A 25,157-nucleotide genomic window follows, 5' to 3' on the forward strand; every position below is an offset into this window, starting at 1 on the left:
CCTCCATGGGTTCTTAAGCGCCGACTCTGAGACGGGTAGCATCTGCTTCCCGCAGTGGGCTCCACGCCGGGGCCAGGCCGAAGGGCTGGCTGCGGCGGAGCCGGTGCAGTCACCGCAGGGGGACGCCCTTGGTGATGAGCAGATGGGGTGCGGGATCTTGAGCCGTGCCGGGGTAGGATGTGCTGGATAGCCTCCATCTGCTGCTTCACCACCGAGAACTGCTGGGCAAAGTCCTCGACGGTGTCGCCGAATAGGCCAGCCTGGGAAATGGGGCAGCAAGAAACCGTGTCTTGTCGGCCTCACCCATCTCGACCAGGTTGAGCCAAAGGTGGCGCTCTTGGACCACTAATGTGGCCATCGTCTGCCCGAGAGACCGCGCCATGACCTTCGTCGCTCGGAGAGCGAGGTGCAGTTCCTGCATCAAATCTGGGGCGGAAATACCCTCGTGCAGTTCTTTCAACGCCTTGACTTGGTGGACCTGCAGGAGAGCCATGGCGTGCAGGGCAGAGGCGGCTTGTCCAGCAGCGCTGTAGGCTTTAGCCGTCAGGGACGGCTAAGGGCGTCCGCACCAGGTGGCGTTCGCGCCAGGTGGCGGCGCTCTGCGGGCATAGGTGCACCGCGAGCACCTAATCCACCGGGGGAATCGCCGTATAGCCCCTGGCCGCCCCGCCATCGAGGGTAGTGAGAGCAGGGGAACTGCGTAATCGGGGCTGTGCAGTAAAAGGTGCCTCCCACGATTTCGTCAGCTCCTCGTGCACTTCCGGAAAGAAAGGCACTGGAGCAGGGCGTGGTTGCTTTGAGTGGCGCCGTGAGCCCAGGAACCAATCATCAAGCTGCAAGGGTTCAGGGGAGAGCAGAGGGTTCCACTCTAACCCGACGCTCGCGGCCGCCCAGGAAAGCATGTCCGTCATTTCGGCATCAGCCTCTGACTGGGCAGTCGTCCCCGAGGGGGGGAGCCCAGCTGAGGCTTCTGCATCTGACTGGACAAGCCCGCTCTCCGATGCTGTGCCGAGAGCTCATCATCTTTGTGGGCTCCGAACAAGAAGCCAGACTCGCCGTGAGACGAGCCGGCGAACTCATTCGGAAGCCCGACTGGGGCAGACGAGTGTGCTGTGGAATGGGAGGTCTGCGGTGGGATACCCGGCGGAGGCGATCCCATTGGGGTCCCCAAATGTCCCCCAGTGCTAGCCACGCTGGCCTCATACCCGTAGGTAGAAGGACCAAGGCGGGGAGCCACTGGGGTGGCTTGCGAAAGCAAGCCGCGACCGCAACGTTGCCATGGTCATGTTCTCGCAATGAGAACATGAACCTTCCACAAATGCTGCCTCCATATGGGTCGCGCCCAGACACGAAAGACAGTGATCATGACCATCCGAAGTTGAGAGATAACGACCGCAACCAGGAATAACACAATCGGAAAGGCATCTTTAAAAAGATGCGTCTTTAAAAAGACGTTCCATGTGTGCCGCTCTTTTAGAGAAATATACTCTTTTAGAGGAAAAAGCTCTTTCAGAAAATATACTCTCTTTGTTTTCTGCTGAAGTGCCCAGATGCGTTCTCTGCAGTGCACCAGTGCAGAGGTGGGAGAAGCCGCTGAAATGCGCCGTCAGATCCAGCAGAGGTGAATGAACGGTAGAATTCAGCTCAATGAGCATGACCATTTGACTCCGAAGAGAAAATCTGAATGAGTGGTTGCATGCCAGCTCCTTTTATACCCGTATGTCCGGGGGAGTGGCATGCAAATACCACTCGCCAATTTTCATTGGCCTTTTATCAAAGACCAGAGGTGTCTCGGGCTCCCATGAGTGATCCCTAGTGTCACTACATCAACACAACGTCAAGTGAGTGACAGATAGGGAAAGAGCAATTTGGAACCACAAAAACAAACTGTGTTTGTCAGGCTCCATCTGAACGCGTTGCCAATGATAGCATCTTTGATTCCTCAAAGAGTGGTGAAAAGGACCAATTTTGTGCAGTAATTTCAGTTAAGCAAACACATGAAGTTGCATCAGTTTCAGAGGCTGCTGGGAATGATTATGGCAGCAATATATGTGGTTCCTTTGGGTCTCCTCAGAGTAAGACCATTACAGTGGTGGTTAAACAGCTTTCGGCTTCACCTCTAACTCGACAGACGGGTAACCCTAAAGGTTACACGGAAATGCGTTCGGATGAAGGCAAGTATAGAAATAAATGACATGTACACATTTAATTTCAAAAGCCTTTTGTTTTGATATACGTATATATATATTTGCAACGTGAATGATCATTTTGACTTCATAACTGTCCAATCTGTAGAAGTAGCAGGCGTTTAGAATAAAGTTTAGGACAAAAACCTTCAGTGTTTCTCACTTCACGCACAAATATTTCAATGTATCCGAAGCTCAAATAAGACCAGAAATTCTGCCTCTGCAGATGGTCGGAACTCCACACAGCCACAGTGTGACACTCCGTTGAAAATGACTGACCTCTGGTCTGTCATCTGACATTTGTCCGATGCAGTGAAAAGGCAAAATAATCTGCAAAAATGTAATGAGCACTTTTCAAGTTTAAATAAAATTTTAAGGTGGAAAAAGTACAAATTTTTTCATTAGTAATGTAATTAATTAAAAGTAAAAGTATTCTGTTTAAATTGTACTCAAGTAAAGTACAAATCCCCCCCCAAAAATACTTAAGTATAATACTGAAGTATCAATTACTTAACACCCCTGCATTTTTATACATTTTCTCTCAGGGGACACCCTTGAATCCCCATAAAGTATTTTTTATCCGTTGCTATGTCCCAAACATATAAATTCTGAATGTACAAATATTTAAACACAAAAACTTGACTGCTGTCATTCAGCTTCAAAATGAACTGTTGATCTTATTTTGAGTTTTGAAGAGACTATTTTGTTCATCTTTATTTTTTTATTTTTTTTACAAAGAACTATTGCTGCCAATGTGGCAAGTTATAAAAACTATTAAAAAATATATATATTATATAATTTCATAGCCATATGACACTATGTATGCTTGATTTATACATATAAAAACATCAATCTATACTTGTATTTTTTTTTATTTTTATAATCATAGGCAACATTTGTAACCGTATAGTAACAGTAAAATTACACAGTTTAAAAAATAGTGGGATACGACGCAATACACGTTCAATGTGAACAGCCCCTTACTTGTCTGTTGGCCTACGTCTGTGGGTGAGAATGTGCAAAACAAGTTATGTAAAAAAATAAATTATTATATATATATATATATATATATATATATATATATATATATATATATATATATATATATATATATGTATATATATATATATATATATATATATATATATATATAAACAGCAAAAAAAGAAATGTCCCTTTTTCAGGATACTGTATTTTAAAGATAATTTTGTAAAATCCAAATAAATTCTACAGATATTTATTGTAAAGGGTTTAAACAATGTTTTCCATGCTTGAACCATAAACAATTAATGAACATGCACCTGTGGAACGGTCGTTAAGACACTAACAGCTTACAGAAGGTAGGCAATTAAGGTCACAGTTATAAAAACTTAGGACACTAAAGATACCTTTCTACTGACTCTGAAAAACACCAAAAGAAAGATGCCTAGGGTGCCTGCTCACCTGCGTGAATGTGCCATAGGTATGATGCAGGGAGGCATGAGGACTGCAGATGTGGCCAGGGCAATAAATTGCAAATGTGAGACGCCTAAGACAGCATTACAGGGAGACAGGAAGGACAGCTGATCATCCTCGCAGTGGCAGACCACGTGTAACAACACCTGAACAAGATCAGTACATCCAAACATCACACCTCCGGGACATATACATGATGGCTACAACAACTGCCCGAGTTACACCAGGAATGCACAATCCCTCCATCAGTGCTCAGACTGTCTACAATTGGCTGAGAGAGGTTGAACTGAGGGCTCGTAGGCCTGTTGTAAGGCAGGTCCTTACCAGACATCACTGGCAACAACATTGCCTATGGGCACAAACCCACCTTCGCTGGACCAAACAGGACTGGCGAAAAGTCCTGTTCACTGACAAGTCACGGTTTTGTCTCACTAGGGGTGATGGTCGGACTCGCGTTTAGGAATGAGCATTACACCGAGGCCTGTACTCTGGATCGGGATTGATTCGGAGGTGGAGGGTCTGTCATATGTCACAGCATCATCGGACTGAGCTTATCATTGCAGACAATCTCAACGCTGTGCATTACAGGGAAGACATCCTCCTCCCTCATGTGGTACCCTTCCTGCAGGCTCATCCTGACATGACCCTCCAGCATGACAATGCCACCAGCCATACTGCTTGTTCTGTGTGTGATTTCCTGGAAGACAGGAATGTCAATGTTCTGCCATGGCCAGTGAAGAGCCTGGATCTCAATCCCATTGAGCACGTCTGGGACCCGTTTGATTGGAGGGTGAGGGCTAGGGGCCATCCCCCCCAGAAATGTCTGGGAACTTGGAAATGCCTTGGTGGAAGAGTGGGGTAACATCTCACAGCAAGAACTGGCAAATCTGGTGCAGTCCATGAGGAGAAGATGCACTGCAGTACTTAATGCAGCTGGCGGCCATACCAGATACTGACTGTTACTTTTTTATTGACCACCCCCCCACCCCCTTTATTCAGGGAACATTATTAAATTTCTGTTCGTCATGTGTCTGTGAAACTTGTTCAGTTTATGTCTTAGTTGTTGAATCATTTTATGTTCATACAAATATATATACATGTTAAGTTTGCTGGAAATAAAAGCAGTTGAATGTGAGAGGATGTTTATATATATATATATATATATATATATATATATATATATATATATATAGAAATATAACAAAAAGAAATATAACAAAAAGAGATCATTGAAGAAATTATTTAAGACACAGAAGTGGCTCTTTCAGCAGGAAAATGATCCAAAGCACACCAGCTGCCTATTGAAAGAATACTTTGCAAGAAAGAAAATTAAGGTCCTAGAATGGCCCTCCCAGAGCCCTGACTTAAACTCTACAGAGCCACGGTTTTCAAACTGGGAGGTGCCAGAGCATGTCAGGGGATGCACAGAGACTGATGATAAATTCACCATGTGAAATCAAAATATACATAAATACTATTAAAATATATTGTGAGGATAAATTAAAATTATTGGCTTAATAGACCATAGTCCAGCTTAATAGACAGTAGCTTCATGGCGTTGTAATACTGTTAATGTCATGAACGCATGCATATCATATCTCTCCACTCGCTCGCGGACGTCATTGGCTCTTATTAAAAACTGGACTCTTAAGTATATGTACAGTATATATGCTTTCAAATATACAGTACGCTGTTCTATGAAATCTTCCTGCTCTCACTTAGAGAGTGTGCGACAATGCGGGCTCAAAGCGTGTCATATGTCCTCGCAAATCTATTTTAAAGCCACACAGCTCTGACTTTGTTCATACAAATATTCTACCTCTGAAGATGTGTTATATCAAGGGAGAAAAGATACCAGAGTTTGAGTAATTGTAACACAAATGTAACCTTTTATTTTTTTTGGTGGGAAATGCAGTTAAATTCGTATTGTAAGAATTATAGGCTATTCTGATGCTCGCTGACGATGTAAGTGGACCATTTAAGTGTCTAGGTCGCAGAAAATCCGAAAAAAAATCACAACGTGTCCATTATAACAAGTTCAACATGATATCGGGTCGACGTGTCTTCATGTGTTTGAGACAAGTGCAGTTTCAGATTTGGACGGAGATTGGCTCATGTGATGCGAGTTTATCACAGATATAGGCTAAAACAGTTAAGTAATCCCATTGTCATGAGAACAAAACGTATTTTTAATGAAAATAATGCAAAATACGGTTTCATATTATTAATAGGAATATTTATATCTGTTTATCATGCATCAGTGTATAACACATTGCCAAATAAGACAGTCAGACTGAATTAAAGGTTATTGATCATCATTGGTGAATTGCACCAACACCTGAAATATGATAAATATTTCACCACAGCTTTTACAGAAACTTGTTGATTCTATGCCCAGACGTTGTCAAGAAGTTCTGTGAACGAAAAGATTGCAAACTAAAAACTAAAATACTTGAACTTGTAATCTTTAATGAAGCCATTATCATCTACATTTAATTAGCATTTCTGCATTTGTCAGACTCTTAGGGGCCGTTTACACGACAACGTTTTCAACTAAAAACGGAAAACTTTTTATGCGTTTTGACTGTTCGTTTACAGTCAAACGGCGTCTTGGAGCCTGAAAACGCAAACTTTTGAAAACGGGTTTCAAAGTGCTAGTTTTTGAAAACGATGCCGTTATCGTCTCCGTATAAACATACAAAAATGATTTGTGAAAACGATGATGTCATGCGCACGTGTATTACGTGTTCAGTCTATAGGCATGCGCACGAGTACTTCAAAACAACGCGCGAGACATTCAAAACTACAATAGCGGGCTACAGGACTGTGTTTGTGCTGCTCAAAATTTTTTGTTTATTGACTCTTCTCCAGCAAAGTGTAGATTTACTTCATCACTACTACGACCAGCGATCGCCATCTTCATTGTTTGTATTCACCGCTCTGTGGAAGAATGCTAATGTGCGCAGGCGCATAGTGTTTCTTTACAAAGTAACATCGCCAGCTACTGGCCTGGCATGCATAATACAGCGTTTTTAGTTGTTTTCGCAGATCCGTGTGAACGGGGATCGTTTTGACAACATTGTCATCTGTACATGAAACTTTTCAAAAACGCAAAGGAAAATCTTTTCCGTTTTTAGTACATCGTTGTTGTGTAAACGTACCCTTACAGTGCATTTATTACAGGGACAATCCCTCTGGAGCAACCTGGAGTTAAGTGCCTTGCTCAAGGACACAATGGTGGTGACTGTGGTTATTGAACCAGCAACCTTCTGCTTACCAGTTCTGTGCTTTAGCCCACTATGCCAACACCACTCTATAAGTGCTCAAATAATTTTTTGTCTTAATTTTAAACCATATATCTGTTGTTTTATAATTAAGAACATAAGCTTCTTTTTATTAAAAGTTCTGCTTGAAAAGTGTGCTTATGTTATCTTTCTTTACAATAAACGTTGTATAAAGGTTTGATGTTTTGTTTGCAAATGCAAATGCAAAGGAATTCATGCATTTTTAAGTTCAGCTTAAGCTGTTAACTGATCTGAATTCGCCCAAAACCAATTTGTTGGGTCCTGTTGTGCTCGTGTCTGGTAGTAGACCTCTATTCCGGGAAACCCTGCACTAGCTGAGCAGATGCCATTGAAATGAATGGGAATGCTAATGGATAGCTTTCTCCAAGTATTTTAGAGCTCGTTAGCTGAGAAGTACAGTGATTTCTGTGAACACACAAGTGAAGTTAACACTGGATCTTCTCGGGCCAGGGTAGCTCAGCAAGTATTGACGCTGACTACCACCCCAGGAGTCGCGAATTCAAATCCAGTGTCTGCTGAGTGAAACCAAATTGGCCCGGTTGCTAGGGAGGGTAGAGTCACATGGGGTAACCTCCTCGTGGTCGCGATTAGTGGTTTTCGCTCTCAGTGGGGCACGTGTTAAGTTGTGTGTGGATCTCGGAGATTAGCGTGAGCCTCCACATGCTGTGATTCTCCGCGGTGTCATACACAACGAGCCACGTAATAAGATGCGCAGATTGGGTCTTCTCAGTTCCTGCTTTGTCATCCTAATGCGTGTACAGTGTGTACAGCTGTACACATCTATGACACCTGACACGTGTTCTTAGTTACTCTGTGTAACATGTTTTTGCTGTCAGATGGTGAGATCTGTTTTTGATGTACAAAACCTCATTGAGACAGGATGTGAACTGTCATGAGAATCGAGGGCCGCAGCAGAAGAGAGATGTTAATTACTGTAGGGTATAAAGCTCTTCTGCATTCTGAATGTCATTTGTTGAAGCAGATTGTGCTGTAGCAGCTGCAGTAAACAGAGTCTTCAGGAGCAGGAGGAGGGATGTTATGATGTCCAGTGTCATGTCTGAGGAAAACCAGGGACCTAGAGATGAATAAAAACTGGTGATCTGTAAAACACTCTCAGTACCAGTCCACGTTTCCACTGACTTGAGAGTCAAACAATGATGTAACTGACATAATATTCCCACAAACAAACATACCGCATCACTTCTTTGTTTATGAGTCTTACAGCAACTCTTAAATACAGTAACTCAGAAGGGTGACAAACAAAGGAAAGGGCTGTCCGACAACTGAATTGGGTGTTTCCAGTGTCAACAAATTAGGTATTTTTAATGGTAGCGCTCTAGATTTGTATTGCATCACTCTGGCCAGAAAGAGTCATTGGTGCTTTGTAAACTTGCAAAACACTGTAGAACACTGTAGAACACCTTAGCAATCGCACAGTGATGCCTTGGCAACCATGCAGCATACCCTAGCATAGTGATGGCGAGTTTGCACTGGAAAGAACCACTCAAATGTTCTTCAGCAATGAATAATCCAGTAGATTCAAAAGAACTGGCTCATAAGAGTCATACGTTGGGGAATTAGACTACTCTGGTCGCGCTGTGTGTTTTGCGGTATAGATTCGAAAGAAACGGACATTAGTTATTTATTGGGGAACCAGATTACACTGGACATGCTTTGTGTTTCGTGCTGTAGATTTAATAGAATCATCTCATTCGAGTAATTTCTTCAGAGATCGAACTACACTGGACACTACTGTGTTAGGTGCTGTAGATTTAAAAGAATTGGCTTATAAGAGAAAATTGCATGTTTAAGAACTGTTAATGGAACCGAAAGTCATGAAAATCTTCAAAAGCTTTCATTTGTTTCATTTGCTCTTCCCTGAACCCTCGCGGCTCGGTGATTGGTTCCTGGGCTTGTGGCGCCGCTCAAAGCCACACCCCGCCCCCGTTCCTTTCTTCCCAGAAGTGCATGAAGAGCTGACAAGGTCACGGGAGGCACTTTTTACTGCCCGGTCCCAATCTTTTCAGCTTCCCTGCCCTCACTACCCTCGATGGTGGGGCGGCCAAGGGCTATTCGGCAATCCCCCGGTGGATAAAGGCGCTCGCGGTGCACCTATGCCCGCAGAGCACTGCCACCTGGCGTGGGTGCCCAAAGCCCCTGTCCAAGGCCTGTAGGTTTGCGTCGTCTCTGACGGCCAAGGCCTATGGTGCCGCTGGACAAGCTGCCTCCGCCCTGCACGCCATGGCTCTCCTGCAAGTCCGCCAAGGCGCTAAAGGAACTGCACGAGGGTAGTTCCGCCCCGGGATTGATGCAGGAACTGTGCTCGGCGACCGACCTCGCTCTCCGAGCGACGGAGGTCACGGCGCGGTCTCTCGGGTGGATGATGGCCACACTAGTGGTCCAGGAACGCCACCTTTGGCTCAACCTGGTCGAGATGGGCGAGGCCGACAAGACACGATTCCTTGCTGCCCCATTTCCCAGGCGGGCCTATTCTGCAACACCGTCAAGGACTTTGCCCAGCAGTTTTCGATGGTGGAGCAGTAGACGGATGCTAGCCAGCATATCCTGCCCCGGCGCGGCTCAAGATTCCGCACCCCATCTACTCATCACCATGGGTGTCCCCCTGTGGTGACTGCACCAGCTCCGCCGCAGCCTGCCCCTTCGGCCCGGCCCCGGCGTGGAGCCCACCACAAGAAGCAGATGCCACCCGTCTCGTTGCCGCCCAGAACCCATGAAATGCTTCAAAGCGCCCTTGAGACGGGCGACCCAGGGACAACGAAACCCGCTGCTCTGGAGCTGGTAAGCAGCTCTCTCCATCTTTTTGTTACCTTTTGCATTTAATTGCACTGCATGCCCAAGTGGCTGCAGTACTCAAGAGCTCAGCAAGAGCGGTTTCCTTGTTCCCTGGGTCACGTATCCGGTGTGCACAGCCGTCATCATGACCACCGTCCACCACTCTATTTGGCAGGTTTGGCGCTCCAGCGGCAGTCTCCCGCCCATGAGCGCCCAGCTGTGGCACAAATCTGCCCCCGATGTGACAGTCTCCACGGGTCACGAGGACAGGCCTCTTCCTCCCCCGTCCCAGGCTGTTCCGGGGGTGGTCACAAGGAGCCAGGTAAGTGCTTCAATGTCCTTAGACTCAGCACGGCCACGACGTGGTGTGGCACCTCGAGCTCCGCCCCGCCGCGAGGCCCCACCTGCCGCTACGTCCGATGACGTTGTCCCTTTGGTCCCCCTTGCACAGAACTTGGACGCATGGCTTGCGCTTTCCAATCCGTCGCGAGGGCTGGTCCGGACCGTCCCACTCGGCTACACGATTCACTTCGCTGGGCGTCCGCCCAGGTTCAGCGGTGTCCACTTCACCTTGGTGAAGGACGAAAATGCTGCTACCTTGTGCGGAGATCGCTACTCTCCTATGGAAGGGCGCGATAGAACCTGTCCCTCCAGCTGAGATGAAGAAGGGGTTTTGCAGCCCCTACTTCATCGTACCAAAAAAAAATAAAACGGTGGGTTGCGGCCAATCTTGGACCTGTGAGTTCTGAACTAGGCTTTTCACAGACTCCTGTTCAAGATGCTGACGCAAAAACGCATTCTGCCGAGCGTCCGGCATCAAGATTGGTTCACGGCGGTAGACCTGAAGGATGCGTACTTCCATGTCTCGATCCTTCCTCGACACAGACCCTTCCTGTGGTTTGCATCCGAGAGTCAGGCGTATCAGTACAAAGTCCTCCCTTTCGGCTGCCCTTGCCCCGTTAAGGGAGGTGGGCATTCGCATTCTCAGCTATCTCGACGACTGGCTAATCCTAGCTCATTCTCGGGACATGTTGCGCGCACAAAGGGACCTGGTGCTCTCACATCTCAGCCGACTAGGGCTTCGGGTCAACTGGGAAAAGAGCAAGCTCCTCCCGATTCAGAGCATCTCTTTTCTCGGTTTAGAGTTGGACTCAGTCTCCTTGACGGCACGCCTGACGAACAAGAGCGCCCAGTCGGTGCTGGCCTGTTTGAAGGCGTTCAAACAGAAAACAGCGGTTCCGCTGAAACTTTTTCAGAGGCTCCTGGGGCATATGGCATTCTCGGCGGTGGCCACCCCGCTCGGGTTGATGCATATGAGGCCGCTTCAGCACTGGCTCCAGACTCGAGTCCCGAGATGGACATGGCGCCACGGGACACATCACGTGGTCATCACACCGGTCTGTTGCCATCTTTTCAGCCCTTGGACCGACCTCTCATTTCTACGGGCAGGTGTTCCTCTAGAACTGGTCTCTAGGCGCATCGTGGTCACGACAGACGCCTCCAAAACAGGCTGGGGCACTGTTTGCAACGGGCACGCAGCCGCCGGCCTCTGGATGGGTCCGCATCTACATTGGCACATCAACTGCCTCGAGTTGTTGGCAATTCTGCTCGCCCTGCAGAGGTTTCAGCCGTTGATCCAGGGCAAGCACGTGTTAGTTCAGACAGACAACATGACAAGTGTAACATTTGTCAACCACCAAGGCGGTCTGCGCTCTCGTTGTATGTCACAACTCACCTGCCGTCTCCTCTTCTGGAGTCAGCAGCACTTCAAGTCGCTGCAAGCCACTCACATCCCATTGAATCCCTCCAGACTGCGCCTCGTTCCCTCATCCGACCTCTCTGTAGTTCTTCAGGATCTACAGAGAGCCCCCTTTGAGCCTTTGCAGTCAGCCGAGCTTAAGGCACTCTCTTTGAAGACTGCCCTCCTGACTGCGCTCACTTCCATCAAGAGGGTAGGTGGCCTGCAAGCGTTCTCTGTCAGCGAAACATGTCTGGAGTTCGGTCCAGGTTACTCTCACGTGATCCTGAGACCCTGACTACTGGTCCCTCTAAGTTCCCGCTATGTGCCCAAGGTTCCCACCACCCCTTTAGGGACCAGGTGGTGAACCTGCAAGCGCTGCCCCAGGAGGAGGCAGACCCAGCCCTGTCGTCGCTGTGTCCGGTGCGCGCTTTACGCGTCTATTTGGATAGCTTTAGAATCTCTGAGCAGCTCTTTGTCTGCTTTGGTGCACAGCAGAAAAGAAGCACTGTCTCCAAGCAGAGGATCGCCCACTGGCTCATTGACGCCATAACTATGGCATATGTCGCCTAGGACATGCCGCCCCTGGTAGGGCTACAAGCCCATTCTACCAGGGGTATAGCGGCTCCCTGGGCCTTGGCCAGGGGTGCCTCTCTAACAGACATTTGCAGAGCAGCGGGCTGGGCAACACCCAACACCTGTGCAAGGTTCTTCAACCTCCGGGTGGAACCGGTTTCATCCCAGGTAGTGGCACACAACACAAGCGGATAAGCCCGGGATAGCTGGCCGGGTGTATCGCTTGCACATAGTGCTTTCCACCTCACTTAGAGCTGAATACGTGTGCCATTAATTCCCAGTAGTGTTCACAAACTTTGTTCCCTGGTTGACTTGCTCCGAGCCCTGTGGCAGTCGAGTTTTCGGAGAGACTCGCTGCCGGCCCACTACACGCGCTAACTAAGAGCCCTGTTCTGGGGTAGGTGCTCTGCATGTGGTGGTTCCCTCTAAGGCTAACCCCATGCGATTATATATCTTCCGCTAATTCGTTCCCCTGTTGGCAAACTGTGTCTTCCTTGGGCAGAGCCCCTCTTCCCCAGGCTCCATGTTTGTAGTAACTCCTCCCCCATTGGGCAGGATCTACCTTGAAGACTCCCCACATGGTTGGAAAGACCATGTGACGTATTTTTCCACTTAAATATCCCCCCCTCTCTTTGGGCGAGGTGTGGTCTCCGCGGTGTCTTCCCCTTGGGAGGGACACCCCCTGACTAGACCTGGCGGCCCAGTCAGATAACTCCCTTTCTTTTTTAGGGAGTGGAAAAAAAGAAGGGGAAAAGAGGCCACGACTGGGTTAAGCCTGTCTCTATCTTTTGGGTAGTCGACTTGTCCCCAAAAAGGGCCGTTCGACACTCATAAATATGTTGGGGGAGGTTACGTGTCGACCTGGTGTGCTGGCTATGAGGCACACAGTAGTCTGCCCACCACACACCGCCATTTCACGTAACACAGTTCAGCCAATTGTGGTGTTTTGTATAGGGATCCCTAGTGTCACTACATCGACACAATGTCGAGTGTGTGACAGATAGGGAATGTCATGGTTACTTGTGTAACCTCCATTCCCTGATGGAGGGAACGAGACGTTGTGTCCCTCCTGCCACAACGCTGAACTACCCGCTGAAATGGCCGGACCTTATATCGGCTCCTCAGCATAAAACCTGAATGAGTGGTTGCATACCAGCTCCTTTTATACCCGTATGTCCGGGGGGGTGGCATGCAAATACCACTCTCCAATTTTCATTGGCCTTTTATCAAAGACCAGAGGTGTCTCGGGCTCCCAAGAGTGACCCCTAGTGTCACTACATCGACACAACGTCTCATTCCCTCCATCAGGGAACGGAGGTTACACAAGTAACCATGGCATTTCTATTAGTATTTTATTTCACTAATAAAAAGTTTCTCTTATTATTGTATTGTGTAAATTAGTGCAAATAAAAATATCTCATATTTTGGCTCATTGAAATGTACACTTTCAGTATAGCCTTGATTTTGAGTTAGGATACCATAAATTTACTGTTGATAGTACAACAGTAACATCTTTGTTTTTTGATTTTTCCCCTTTTTTACCCAATTTGGAATGCCCAATTACCAATGCGCTTTTAAGTCCTCGTGGTTGCGTAGTGATTTGCCTCAATTCGGGTGGCGGAGGACAAATCCCCACTGCCTTTGTGTCTGAGACCATCAACCCCACACATCATGTAGCTTGTTGAGTGTGTTGCCATGGAGACATAGCACGTGTGGAGGCTTCACGCCATCCACCGCGGCATCCATGCTCAACTCACTACGCACCCCACCGAGAACGAACCACATTTTAGCGACCATGAGGAGGTTACCCCATGTGACTTTACCCTCCGTGGCAACCGGGCCAATTTGGTTGCTTAGGAGACCTGGCTGGAGTCACTCAGCACACCCTGGGATTCGAACTTGCGAACTTCAGGGGTGGTAGCCAGCGTCTTTTATCACTGAGCTACCCAGGCCCCCCAACAGTAACATCTTTAAAAAGACACCTAATTTATATAGGGTTCAATTAGAATACTCTGGGATTTCTGAAGGCAAAGCCAGTTACTTAGATGTTTACATAGGATGTGAATATGATTTCTATTAAACTATGGCAGTTTTGTTTAGTAAATCATGTCTAAACACATTTAGAAATTCCATTGTTATTGTGGTGGCACTTGCAGTAAAAACATGTAAAGTACTCATTACGAGTATATCAAACCAATTGTATGCATAATCAAATGCAGTTAAGAGTCCAGACACCAGAAAGGAATTTTTGGGACACTGCACATTTTGTAAAAATCATTCAAATGCACTATCCAGAAATAATAATAGCCACACAATATAGATGGGTTGGCACTCCTAAGAACATGTCATATTTAAATGGGGAAAAAAAACAACGTTACAGATGTGACATCTCTTCGTTACAGATGTGAAAGTGACAGAAAGCGGAACTTACATGATGAAATAAAACCATCCAAAACGTTTTTAAACCTGCAGACTTTGACCTGTGAGAAATTGGTAGATCCACCAAGGCTGCACGATGAATTGAAATAAGATTGAAACCGCCATATGGCCTTGCACGATTACTAATCTGCAATAAGGCTGAGTTTTTAAAAAAAGTTTTCATTCTCCACTTCAGTCAGCGATGCTTGAGCAAGTGGTGCCCTCTAGCAGCAATCTGCAAAACACACTGAGCAGCGCAGCAATATTAGATGATGTTTATTATATTAATTCAAATCACAAAGTTTGTATGAGTTATTTATTCCCAAATTTGGTTAAAGCAGCAGAAAGCTTGAAATATGTCACAGATAAAAGCAGTGGTTAGTGATCTATTGGAATCGTCAAGGTAAAAGAATGAGCATTGGATGTTTGATTCTCTCATTAATATTCATATACAGTTGTGCTCAAAAGTTTGCATACCCTGGCAGAAATTGTGAAATTTTGGCATTGATTTTGAAAATATGACTGATCATGCAAAAAAAATGTCTTTTATTTAAGGATAGTGATCATATGAAGCCATTTATTATCACATAGTTGTTTGGCTCCTTTTTAAATCATAATGATAACAGAAATCACCCAAATGGCCCTGATCAAAAGTTGACATACCCTTGAATGTTTGGCCTTGTTACAGACACACAAGGTGACAAACATAGGTTTAAATGGCAATTAAAGGTTAATTTCCCACACCTGTGGCTTTTTAAATTACAATTAGTGTCTGTGTATAAATAGTCAATGAGTTTGTTAGCTCTCACATGGATGCACTGAGCAGGCTAGATACTGAGCCATGGGGAGCAGAAAAGAACTGTCAAAAGACCTGCGTAACGAGGTAATGGATCTTTATAAAGATGGAAAAGGATATAAAAAGATATCCAAAGCCTTGAAAATGCCAGTCAGTACTGTTCAGTCGCTTATTAAGAAGTGGAAAATTTGGGGATCTCTTGATACCAAGCCCAAGGTCAGGTCAGGTAGACCAAGAAAGATTTCAGCCACAACTGCCAGAAGAATTGTTCGGGATACAAAGAAAAACCCACAGGTAACCTCAGGAGAAATACAGGCTGCTCTGGAAAAAGACGGTGTGGTTGTTTCAAGGAGCACAATATGACGGTACTTGAACAAAAATGAGCTGCATGGTCGAGTTGCCAGAAAGAAGCCTTTACTGTGCCAATGCCACAAAAAAGCCTGGTTACAATATGCCTGACAACACCTTGACACGCCTCACAGCTTATGGCACACAGTAATTTGGAGTGACGAGAGTAAAATAGAGCTTGATGGTCACAACCATAAGCACTATGTTTGGAGAGGGGTCAACAAGGCCTATAGTGAAAAGAATACCATACCCACTGTGAAGCATGGTGGTGGCTCACTGATGTTTTGGGGGTGTGTGAGCTCTAAAGGCACGGGGAATCTTGTGAAAATTGATGGCAAGATGAATGCAGCATGTTATCAGAAAATACTGGCAGACAATTTGCATTCTTCTGCACGAAAGCAGTGCATGGGACGCTCTTGGACTTTCCAGCATGACAATGACCCTAAGCACAAGGCCAAGTTGACCCTCCAGTGGTTACAGCAGAAAAAGATGAACGTTCTGGAGTGGCCATCACAGTCTCCTGACCTTAATATCACCGAGCCACTCTGGGGAGATCTGAAACATGCGGTTCGTGCAAGACGACCAAAGACTTTGCATGACCTGGAGGCATTTTGCCAAGACGAATGGGCAGCTATACCACCTGCAAGAATTTGGGGCCTCATAGACAACTATTACAAAAGACTGCACACTGTCATTGATGCTAAAGGGGGCAATACACAGTATTAAGAACTAAGGGTACGCAGACTTTTGAACAGGGGTCATTTAATTTTTTTCTTTGTTGCCATGTTTTGTTTTATGATTGTGCCATTCTGTTATAACCTACAGTTGAATATGAATCCCATAAGAAATAAAAGAAATGTGTTTTGCCTGCTCACTCATGTTTTCTTCAAAAATGGTACATACATTACCAATTCTCCAAGGGTATGCAAACTTTTGAGCACAACTGTAATATTCATACAATTTGATATGAAGCGTCTGTAACTGTAACATCCGTAACACATTATTATGGGTGTTTAAATTAAAGGGAGACCATGAGCCCTAATTTAAGAGTGCTAAGTTCTAAGTGCAGCGCTATGTGGTACATCATATGCAGAGTCAGTGGGCATGGCCATTAAGTTTTGGTATTTCCACGCAAGCATGCACTAGGTCTAGGCGAAACTGGGGTTGGCAAAGAAGCATGCGCAAAGGGCTGATGGGCTGGGTCAAGTGCAATTTAATTCTGAGTTTCGTTTCTGATTATTACACCATCAGCGTCCTTATATACTGTATAGTCCGTTTCCTGTCAAATACCAGTGATATAAACAAAGACAGTATATTCAAAAGAATTGGGTAGTGTAAATAGTCTGTATGCAGTGAATTAGAAGAATATATGGACTTGCGTTCTTTTGTGCATTAACTTGTTAAATGTCTGGCATATTTCTAGTGACACGCTCCTTTAATATGCATAGAAAATGTGATTCTTGTCAGGACTTGGATGTAGGCTCAATTAAATTCTAGAGAATGTAAGTATTATTAATCCAATTGATCTACTGACACACAATCATGGCTAGGATTAACAGTGATTGTATCAGCCTTGCGGGTTAGGCTGTGGATGTAGGGATCGTTTTTTTTTTTTACCAGTTGATTTTGCTTTAAAAATGTAATTAATTTATTGACACACAAAAAACTTAAAACAAACATATTTCTAAATTCAAATTACATTTTAAACTAAATGAAAAAATACTTAAAAAAATAAAGTGGTCAAAATAATCATATATAACCACCTCCCCAGATCCAAACATTTTACCCTCTTCAACTTCTTCCACCGGCCTCTTTTGCAGTGACTTTAATTACTCTATGGAAACAGGTGGAAAAATACCAATACAACTTAGATCTTAGATACTAATGTAAATATAAACAGTAATACACAATAACACACAATAATAATTATATTTGAAAAATAAACCATGACCTCTAGAAATCTCATATATTTTAGTTTCAATAAACAGCCACATCTCTGATAGTCAGGGACATAATTTGATGTTCCACTATATTTTCAGAATTTGGACATGAACTTTGTTACCACCTGCTGGTGGAATATCAAAACTGCAAATGTAGGAACTGAATTTAGACATTGTGCTGAAAACAAACTTGCTTCTAAAATGTCTTTCTCAGGAAAACAGCAAATTGCACTTTGCGCCACTTCAATAACTTACAATACACCCACAGATAGCGATAACACTCATACCAACACCCACCTGTGCTTTGCGCTGGTACGAAAATTGCTATTAGAATTATCACACTCATGAAAATTACATTTGTGGTCGTTGCGCGTTGTGCTGCTTCAAGTGCGGTCACGAAAATAGAGCCCCATTTGTTCCTTATACTTCACATCAGCATAAGTTCACTTTCTACAGAAAATATCAACTGATTTGAATAAATATTATTTGAGTGATATATTCTTAACCTTCAAAACGTTACGGACGTGACATAGTACTGAAATTTATTGACCTTATAAATGTAGCACTTATGATTTAAAAAAAAGTGCTGTTATGACAAAGTAAGTGTATACTGTATATTTCTGACATTTCCTTGACTTTCTGGAAAATTATTATTGTTAACATAAAGTGAAAATAAAGAGTCCTCTCCATCTTTTGCAACCATGAAATATGGCTGTTTGAAAATGTTGTTTAAGAAATGGTGCACCCCTTGTAAGAGGTGGATAAACAGTGCAGTTTCCTAAAACATTTAACTATAGCACTGTAATACAGTAAATATAGACCTAAGTAAACAATTTAAAAGGTATGGGTAGCATTGTCGCCTCACAGCAAGAAGGTCCGCGGTTTGAGTCCCTGCTCAGCCTGGGTTATTCTGTGTGGTGTTTTCAAGTTCTCCCAGTGTTGACGTTGGTTTCCCCCACAGTCCAAAGACATGTTGGTCAATTGAATTGAAAATGCTAAATTGCCTGGAGGTGTGAGTGAGAGTGTGAATGTATTTGTCTGTGTGTGTTAGTCCTGTGATGGACTGGCAGCCTGTCCAGTGTGTTTCCCTGTATTGGACCAAGACCTGGGATGGACTCCAGCACTCCAGCGACCCTACATATGATAAGCAGCTATAGAAAATGGATGAATGAAAATTGACATAGTTATAACAAAAATTAATATTCCCTCAATCCTCTAATATATTTAATAGGACTATATTAATTAGATAATTTTTCTTGCATCAAACGTTTTTAAACACAAGATGATTTGTAATGATTTTCATTGCACATTCTGCACTTCATGAAAGGTAAATGTGTTTTTCTGGTAAAACCTGCATCTGCACGGGGTAATTGAAGCCTGGCACCAGAACCACTCTGGCAAGTGATCCACTCTGCTCTATCCTACTGTATCTCTGGAGCATGCAGGTGCACGTATGTCAACCAGGTTTCTCTCGACATGCATGTTCCAGTGACGGAATAGCACAGGGCATATCACTTGCATGTGTCAACCAGGTTTTACTCGATAATGCTGTGCAGAGCACAAACCTGTGTGACCCATTGCAACTCTACTGAGAATTTTCTGTCTTAATGCGCTATGGTGCAAGTGGGACTTTTCAAACAGCATGACATTCTAAACAGCACTGACTGTTAAAGGAAAAATATGCGTTCAATACAAGTTAAGCTCAATCTTCAACATTTGTGTCATAATGTTACCACAAAAATTTATTTCAGCTTGTCCCTCCTTTTCTTAATCTGTGTTAGAGTGAAGCACTTATAAAGGAAGTGAATGGGGCCAATCTGTAAATGTTAAAAATACTCACTGTTTCAAAAGTATTGCCACAAGACGTAAAACAATATTGTGTGTTAACATGATTTTAATCGCTTACTAACTTTTTCTGTGTGAAGTTATAGCCAATTACACAATTTTGTTGCCATGACGATATAAGTTTTAACAAAACAAAATACACAGTCACAGAGCAGATACCTGCGGGAACTGTAAACACTCTGTTCGAGATCAGCTGGGAGTACAGCACTCCGTGTCTTCTGAAGACCGCTGCTAAACAAGCTCAAGTGTAAACGGCTAATGCCTATTAAACAGAGCTCTGCCTGAATTAGCTCAGTGACATCATCTGTGTCTTCATTCCTCAGCTCCTGTCGCTGTGCTGACATCATCGATGACGGATCATGTCGCTAAAAATTAGCTTCAACACGATGGGATTATTTTGCCACTCTCTCCAGCTTTCTGCCTTATAAATTTAGTGGTTTATAGTACACTTTAGCCCAAAATAAACGGAAAATCATTTTAAGGAGAATCAGCATTGAAATCATCTCATAATATGCAGTGTTTGTAAATTAGATCAGTGTACATGTTTATTCTGAACTCTGAGCACACGTGTGATGTTGACATGCAAATTTGTGTGTTGTAGGTGTAGTTCTGGTGTGTTTCGAGGGAGATTCTGATGGCTATATCAATCTGGTGGCATATCCATATGAGGAAAGCGAGGGCCTGGAGCATGAGGAGCTGCCTGAGAGAGATCAACCTCGTCGGAAACACTCTCGCCGCAGTCTCCACCGCTCCAGCAGCGAGCACAAAGATGACAGACTGGCTCATGACAGTGACGCAAACGAGAAGTGAGTGACAGGCATATAAATACACAAGTAACAAGATCATGAATGAAGGTTGTGATGAGATGATGTCATCATGAGGTGTGAGGTTGTCATCAGATGACATTAGAGCCGACCAATCTGTTTTATGTACAACATGATTTGTGGAATAACTGGACCAAAGTCGATGGACCTATTATGTCAATTGATTGTGCTCCCTACAAAGGTATCATCAGCGCAGGTGAGAACACAGTCATGTTTGCTGAACAACAGATGTAGGGGGAGGGTGCGTTCTTGTTCTAGAAAGCATTTGATTGGACGAAATGAATGCGGTAAATTGTGAGTCTTACATTTTTCTGGGTCCGTTTAGCCGAAAGAGAGAAACTGCTTCGAGAGATTTTAAAGGTTTTTATCTTATAGCAACTAATTTTATCAACGTTTGAAAGTACACAAGCATATAGATTATCTTACAATGAGATAAAAATTTGTGTTTATGTGTGTGTGTATGCAGTGTGCAGGAGTTGAAGAGTCCTCGACTGGAGATGCATTCGGACGTCCCCTTTCAGATGCTGGACAGCAACAGCGGTCTGAGCTCTGAGAAGATCAGTCACAACCCCTGGAGTCTGCGCTGCCATAAACAACAGCTCAGCCGCATGCGCTCTGAGTCCAAAGACAGGAAACTCTACAGTATCCTCAACACTACATTAACATATTAATATAACATTAATATATCACCTGATGAATTTAATAATTTACAAGGATCAACAAATTGACAGTTTTACGGTCGGTGTCTGTTTACTCCGCCGTTACCACATGAAGGGCCCTATGATTTCCACAATGTGGGAAATACGGACGGAATCACTTATTCCAGTCACGAAAATTGCGAAATGTCTTAGTATGATTATTAAACTGCAACAGGTGGAATGTGTGAAGCTGGCAACCTATACACTAAAAACACCTCATCATGATCATCACGCTGTGTTTGTAGCTTTTGGGGGCTTAATAATCACACTTGGGCATTTAGTGAACTGCTTATCCAGAAGTGAGATACTGCCATAAAAAACACATAAATAAAAACACAAATAAAAGGTTGATTTATATGGACACGTGAAATTAGGAAAACACAACAATGTAATACTTCTGTATAGTAATGTAATATTTACTGTAAATATTATCTCCAGTGTTTTGGATTGTGCTGTGATGATTTAGTAAAAACCACTTAATTTAATGAAAATGATGCAATGTTATTTAGAAAAATTTAATGAATTAAAATAATTGTATTTTCATTTGATTAAAGATTTAATTAATTCATTTCATTAGACACCATTTTGATAATAAAAGGTTATTAAACTTTCAAATATGGAATATCATGACCGTTTGTGTGTTTTTGTTTAAATATTACACCTATTGAGCACATAAAATGTCCTGGAAAATTGTACCTTGCAAAAAGTGGGAACCCTGACACAGCGTTCACACAGGACGCAATCTTGCGTTTAAAAACAGCTAGATGGAGCACAACAGAATGGAACTGAAGACATGCTATTGAAAGCAAATTATAATTTTTTCATGTAAACATACAGTAGACAGACGAATTTGACCATTGTCAATCGTCTTGCTGCTTTTTTAGTGTCTTACGCTAGGAACGGCACGTTTTTAATAGTAATGATGCACCCAAATTAACATTTTTAAATTTTTCTGAGTAATTATATGTTCTTCCGTCAGGTGTCATTACTACCATAACATAGAGGCTTTTAAATTAACAGTGTTCAGATTGTTTTTTTGTTTTTGTTTTTTCGGCCGAAAATTTCCAATGGCTGAAATTTTGATGCATCCCTTGTTTTTAAGATGGAGGTTCAAATTAAAAGCAGTTCAACATTTAAAAATGTGTCTTGAGATCCCTGCATCTGTGCCGTTCTGCTGTACTCCATCTAGCCGTTTTGTAACAGAAATACGCATCCTATGTCAACAGACCTTAACTCTTAAATAAACTGCAGTGTAAAGCGAGTGTGTGCATGCATGTTTATGTCTGGTGTATTAATCCTTGACCCTAAACCCTGTAGAATTCCTGCTGTTGGAGAACGTGGTGCATCATTTCAGTTACCCCTGCATACTGGACCTAAAGATGGGCACGCGACAGCATGGTGATGATGCATCAGAGGAGAAGGCCGCTCGTCAGATGAAGAAATGCGAGCAGAGCACGTCTGCCACGCTAGGGGTGCGTGTGTGTGGCATGCAGGTGAGATACAACAGTAAATATGCTGATGGAAATAACCTAGAGGTATAACCTAGAGGTTCACTGGTATATGCAGGGGTTCCCTATTGAAACGAAAGATTCAGCGAAAGATTCACCCGTCCCATCTAGTGTTCCGGCGAAGAGTTTCTCTTCGGTTTTTTTGCCTCAGCGACACATCCACCCACTTCCCGCAGCATTCCGGAAGGAGCTGTATCCTTTGATATATATTTAGTATATATATAAAATATTCTGTCCAAAACACTCATATAAAGAGCCGCTTGTGTGTACGCGTCTTTTAAAAGATTATTGCAAGTGTTCCTGTGAGCGGCACATCGCTCCATCAGACCAACATGAGAGCTGCGTTCGCTGCCTGGGCCGCACCCACGCTGAAACCGCTCTCATGTTAAGTCTCGAGGGACCACATGAGGAAGCACGGCGGGACCGCAAGGTAGAGATGGAAGAACCCGAGGAGGATCTCATGCCGGCGCAAGCCCCTTGAGCCCCTCAAACTTCCCACGCAGGGTCCTCGCCAGTGCAGGACAACCTCCGGCCCTCTATGGATGAGCACGGTGTTGTCATATTCGGCGGATCTGACATGATAATGATGCCATGTCCATTGCAGCTTCGGACATGGAAGAATGGTCAATGGAGGATGTTGCAGCCCCTCCTCCAGCGAGGGTGAGGAGCTCGCACAGGCCACTGACAGAGAGCTTCTTCGCGACCTCACACGGGCGGTCCTAAAAAAGGTGGACCACGTGGATGAAAAAGGATATGCTAAGCTTCCCCCACTGAAGAGGCAGTTGCAGCTCATCTCTGTCCTTCTACCGCTATGGGATGGAAATCCCGCACTGACCACCCTTCCAAGCCGTGCCGACTGATGTCCACACTGGCTGGAAGAGCTTATACAGCATCGGGCCAGGCTGGCTCGGCGCTCCAAATCAGCGGGTCTTTCAGGCCAAGCTCCTCAAAGATGTAGATGAGCAAGGCCGGAATCCTGACGTGTTCAAAGAGCTCCACACTGCCACAGATCTGGCGCTGCGAGCCACTAAGGTTACCGTGCAGGCCATCGGAAAAGCAATGGGTCATCTGGTGGTTTTGGACGGCATGTCTGGTTAATGCTCACGGAGATGCCTGATGCAGAGAAAGCCACCTTGATTGACACCCCTGACGGCTTCTTCAGAAATGCCGTGGAAGGCTTTTTTGAATGCTTCATTGGGCCGCAAAAGGAGTCGCAAGCGATGAATCATTGTTTCCGTAAGAGAAGTGTTTCCTCTCATCCGCCTGCTCTTGCTCTGCTTTGAGCCAGTGCCCCACGAAAAACCCCACTCCTGCATCTCAGCAGCGCCAAGAGCCACCTCAGACCCATCGGTGAGACCACATAAACCGTGGCCCAAACGGAAGCCTCACCCGCTTCAGTGCGAACCCCGTGCCGAAGGAAATCCCCCCCTCCCCCCAGCAGCAGACTTGTTCATGTGTGTCGTTTGCCAACAAAGAATGTATTAAAAATTTAAAAAGAAAAGCGGTTGTTGCGACTGCACGAGATGCTCATACTGTACATTCTCAAAAAGAGGGTTCTCTTCACGTTTCTCACACCCCACACACTATACTTAACTGCTTCCCTATCTCCTATAAAGAGTGGATTGATGTGCCCGCTGTCTCACCACGCAGATGCATGGCGAGCTCTCACGGGTGTGTCAGACTGGGTGCAAAAAACGATCGAGTACGGTTATATGCTCCAATTTGCATGCCGGCCACCTTAATTCAACGGCATTATACTGTCCATGGTTCTGTCATGAGACACGCCACTTTTACGGGCAGAATTTCACAATCTCCTCACGAAAGACGTGAAAGAGATTGTTCCAGACTTCCAAACTCACAAAGAGTTTTACAATCGTTATTTTCTCGTTCCAAATAAAGACAGCGGGCTTCGTCCGATCCTAGATCTGAGATGCTTGAATCGTGTGCTTGCAAAACGGCCATTCAAAATGTTAACTCAGAAACAGATCTTATTGCACATCTGCCCACAGGACTGGTTTGTATCAATAGATCTAAAGGACACGTACTTTCATGTTCGACTTGTACCGCATCACAGGCTGTTCTTAAGATTATGGTTCAAGGGACGACATATCAACGTACCCCGTGCACGTTCATGAAATGTGTCAATGCAGCGCTCGCCCTTTTGAAGATGAACGCCGTGCGCTTTCTGAATTACCTTGACCATTGTCTATTACTGGCCTGATCAGAGGCTCTGCAATGCGAGCACAGGGACTTAATACATCACCAGTATTAAGTATTAAACTTAGGTCTCAATGTCAACTGGGTGAAAAGCACACTTTCTCCCAGCCAGCAAATCTCCTTTTTGGGGGTTCCACTCAACTCTGTGAGCATGCGTGCACACCTTACAACCGAGCATGTTCGGATCATTCATCAGTGTCTGGGGAAAACATTTCCACTGAAGTAATTTCAGAAAATGCTGGGTTTTATGGCGGCAGCGTCCGCTGTCATACCATTAGGTCTTTCACACATGAGACTTCTCCAGTGCTGGCTCAAACATCACGCCTGGAGTCAGAGGTAGCATTTGCGAAATGCTGATTACAGATGATACTGCTGATAAAACTAAGATATCATTCTAATTTGAAAAGGAATCAGTTCTTTTGCCTCTAAAAATGCACATTCTCCAGGTGAGAACGTTTTATATAACCTGCAGCAGTGCTTAATGCAATATATCATTAAACAAGGTAGCTC

General features: G+C 44.5%; 1 protein-coding gene across 3 annotated transcripts in view; it reads left to right on the forward strand.

Annotated features, from left to right (window-relative positions):
- The window catches only part of LOC127438705 (inositol hexakisphosphate kinase 1-like), a 123,704-nt gene that overhangs the window by 92,245 nt on the left and 6,302 nt on the right, over nucleotides 1–25,157 (forward strand). For all 3 annotated transcript variants that reach the window (XM_051694507.1, XM_051694506.1, XM_051694505.1), the window contains 3 exons: nucleotides 20,002–20,206; nucleotides 20,691–20,866; nucleotides 22,240–22,415. In XM_051694507.1, the coding sequence (XP_051550467.1) occupies nucleotides 20,002–20,206; nucleotides 20,691–20,866; nucleotides 22,240–22,415 (557 nt within the window). The remainder of the gene's footprint in view (nucleotides 1–20,001; nucleotides 20,207–20,690; nucleotides 20,867–22,239; nucleotides 22,416–25,157) is intronic.

Source organism: Myxocyprinus asiaticus, chromosome 50, assembly GCF_019703515.2.
Source record: "Myxocyprinus asiaticus isolate MX2 ecotype Aquarium Trade chromosome 50, UBuf_Myxa_2, whole genome shotgun sequence".
In the NCBI taxonomy this organism is placed as follows: domain Eukaryota; kingdom Metazoa; phylum Chordata; class Actinopteri; order Cypriniformes; family Catostomidae; genus Myxocyprinus; species Myxocyprinus asiaticus.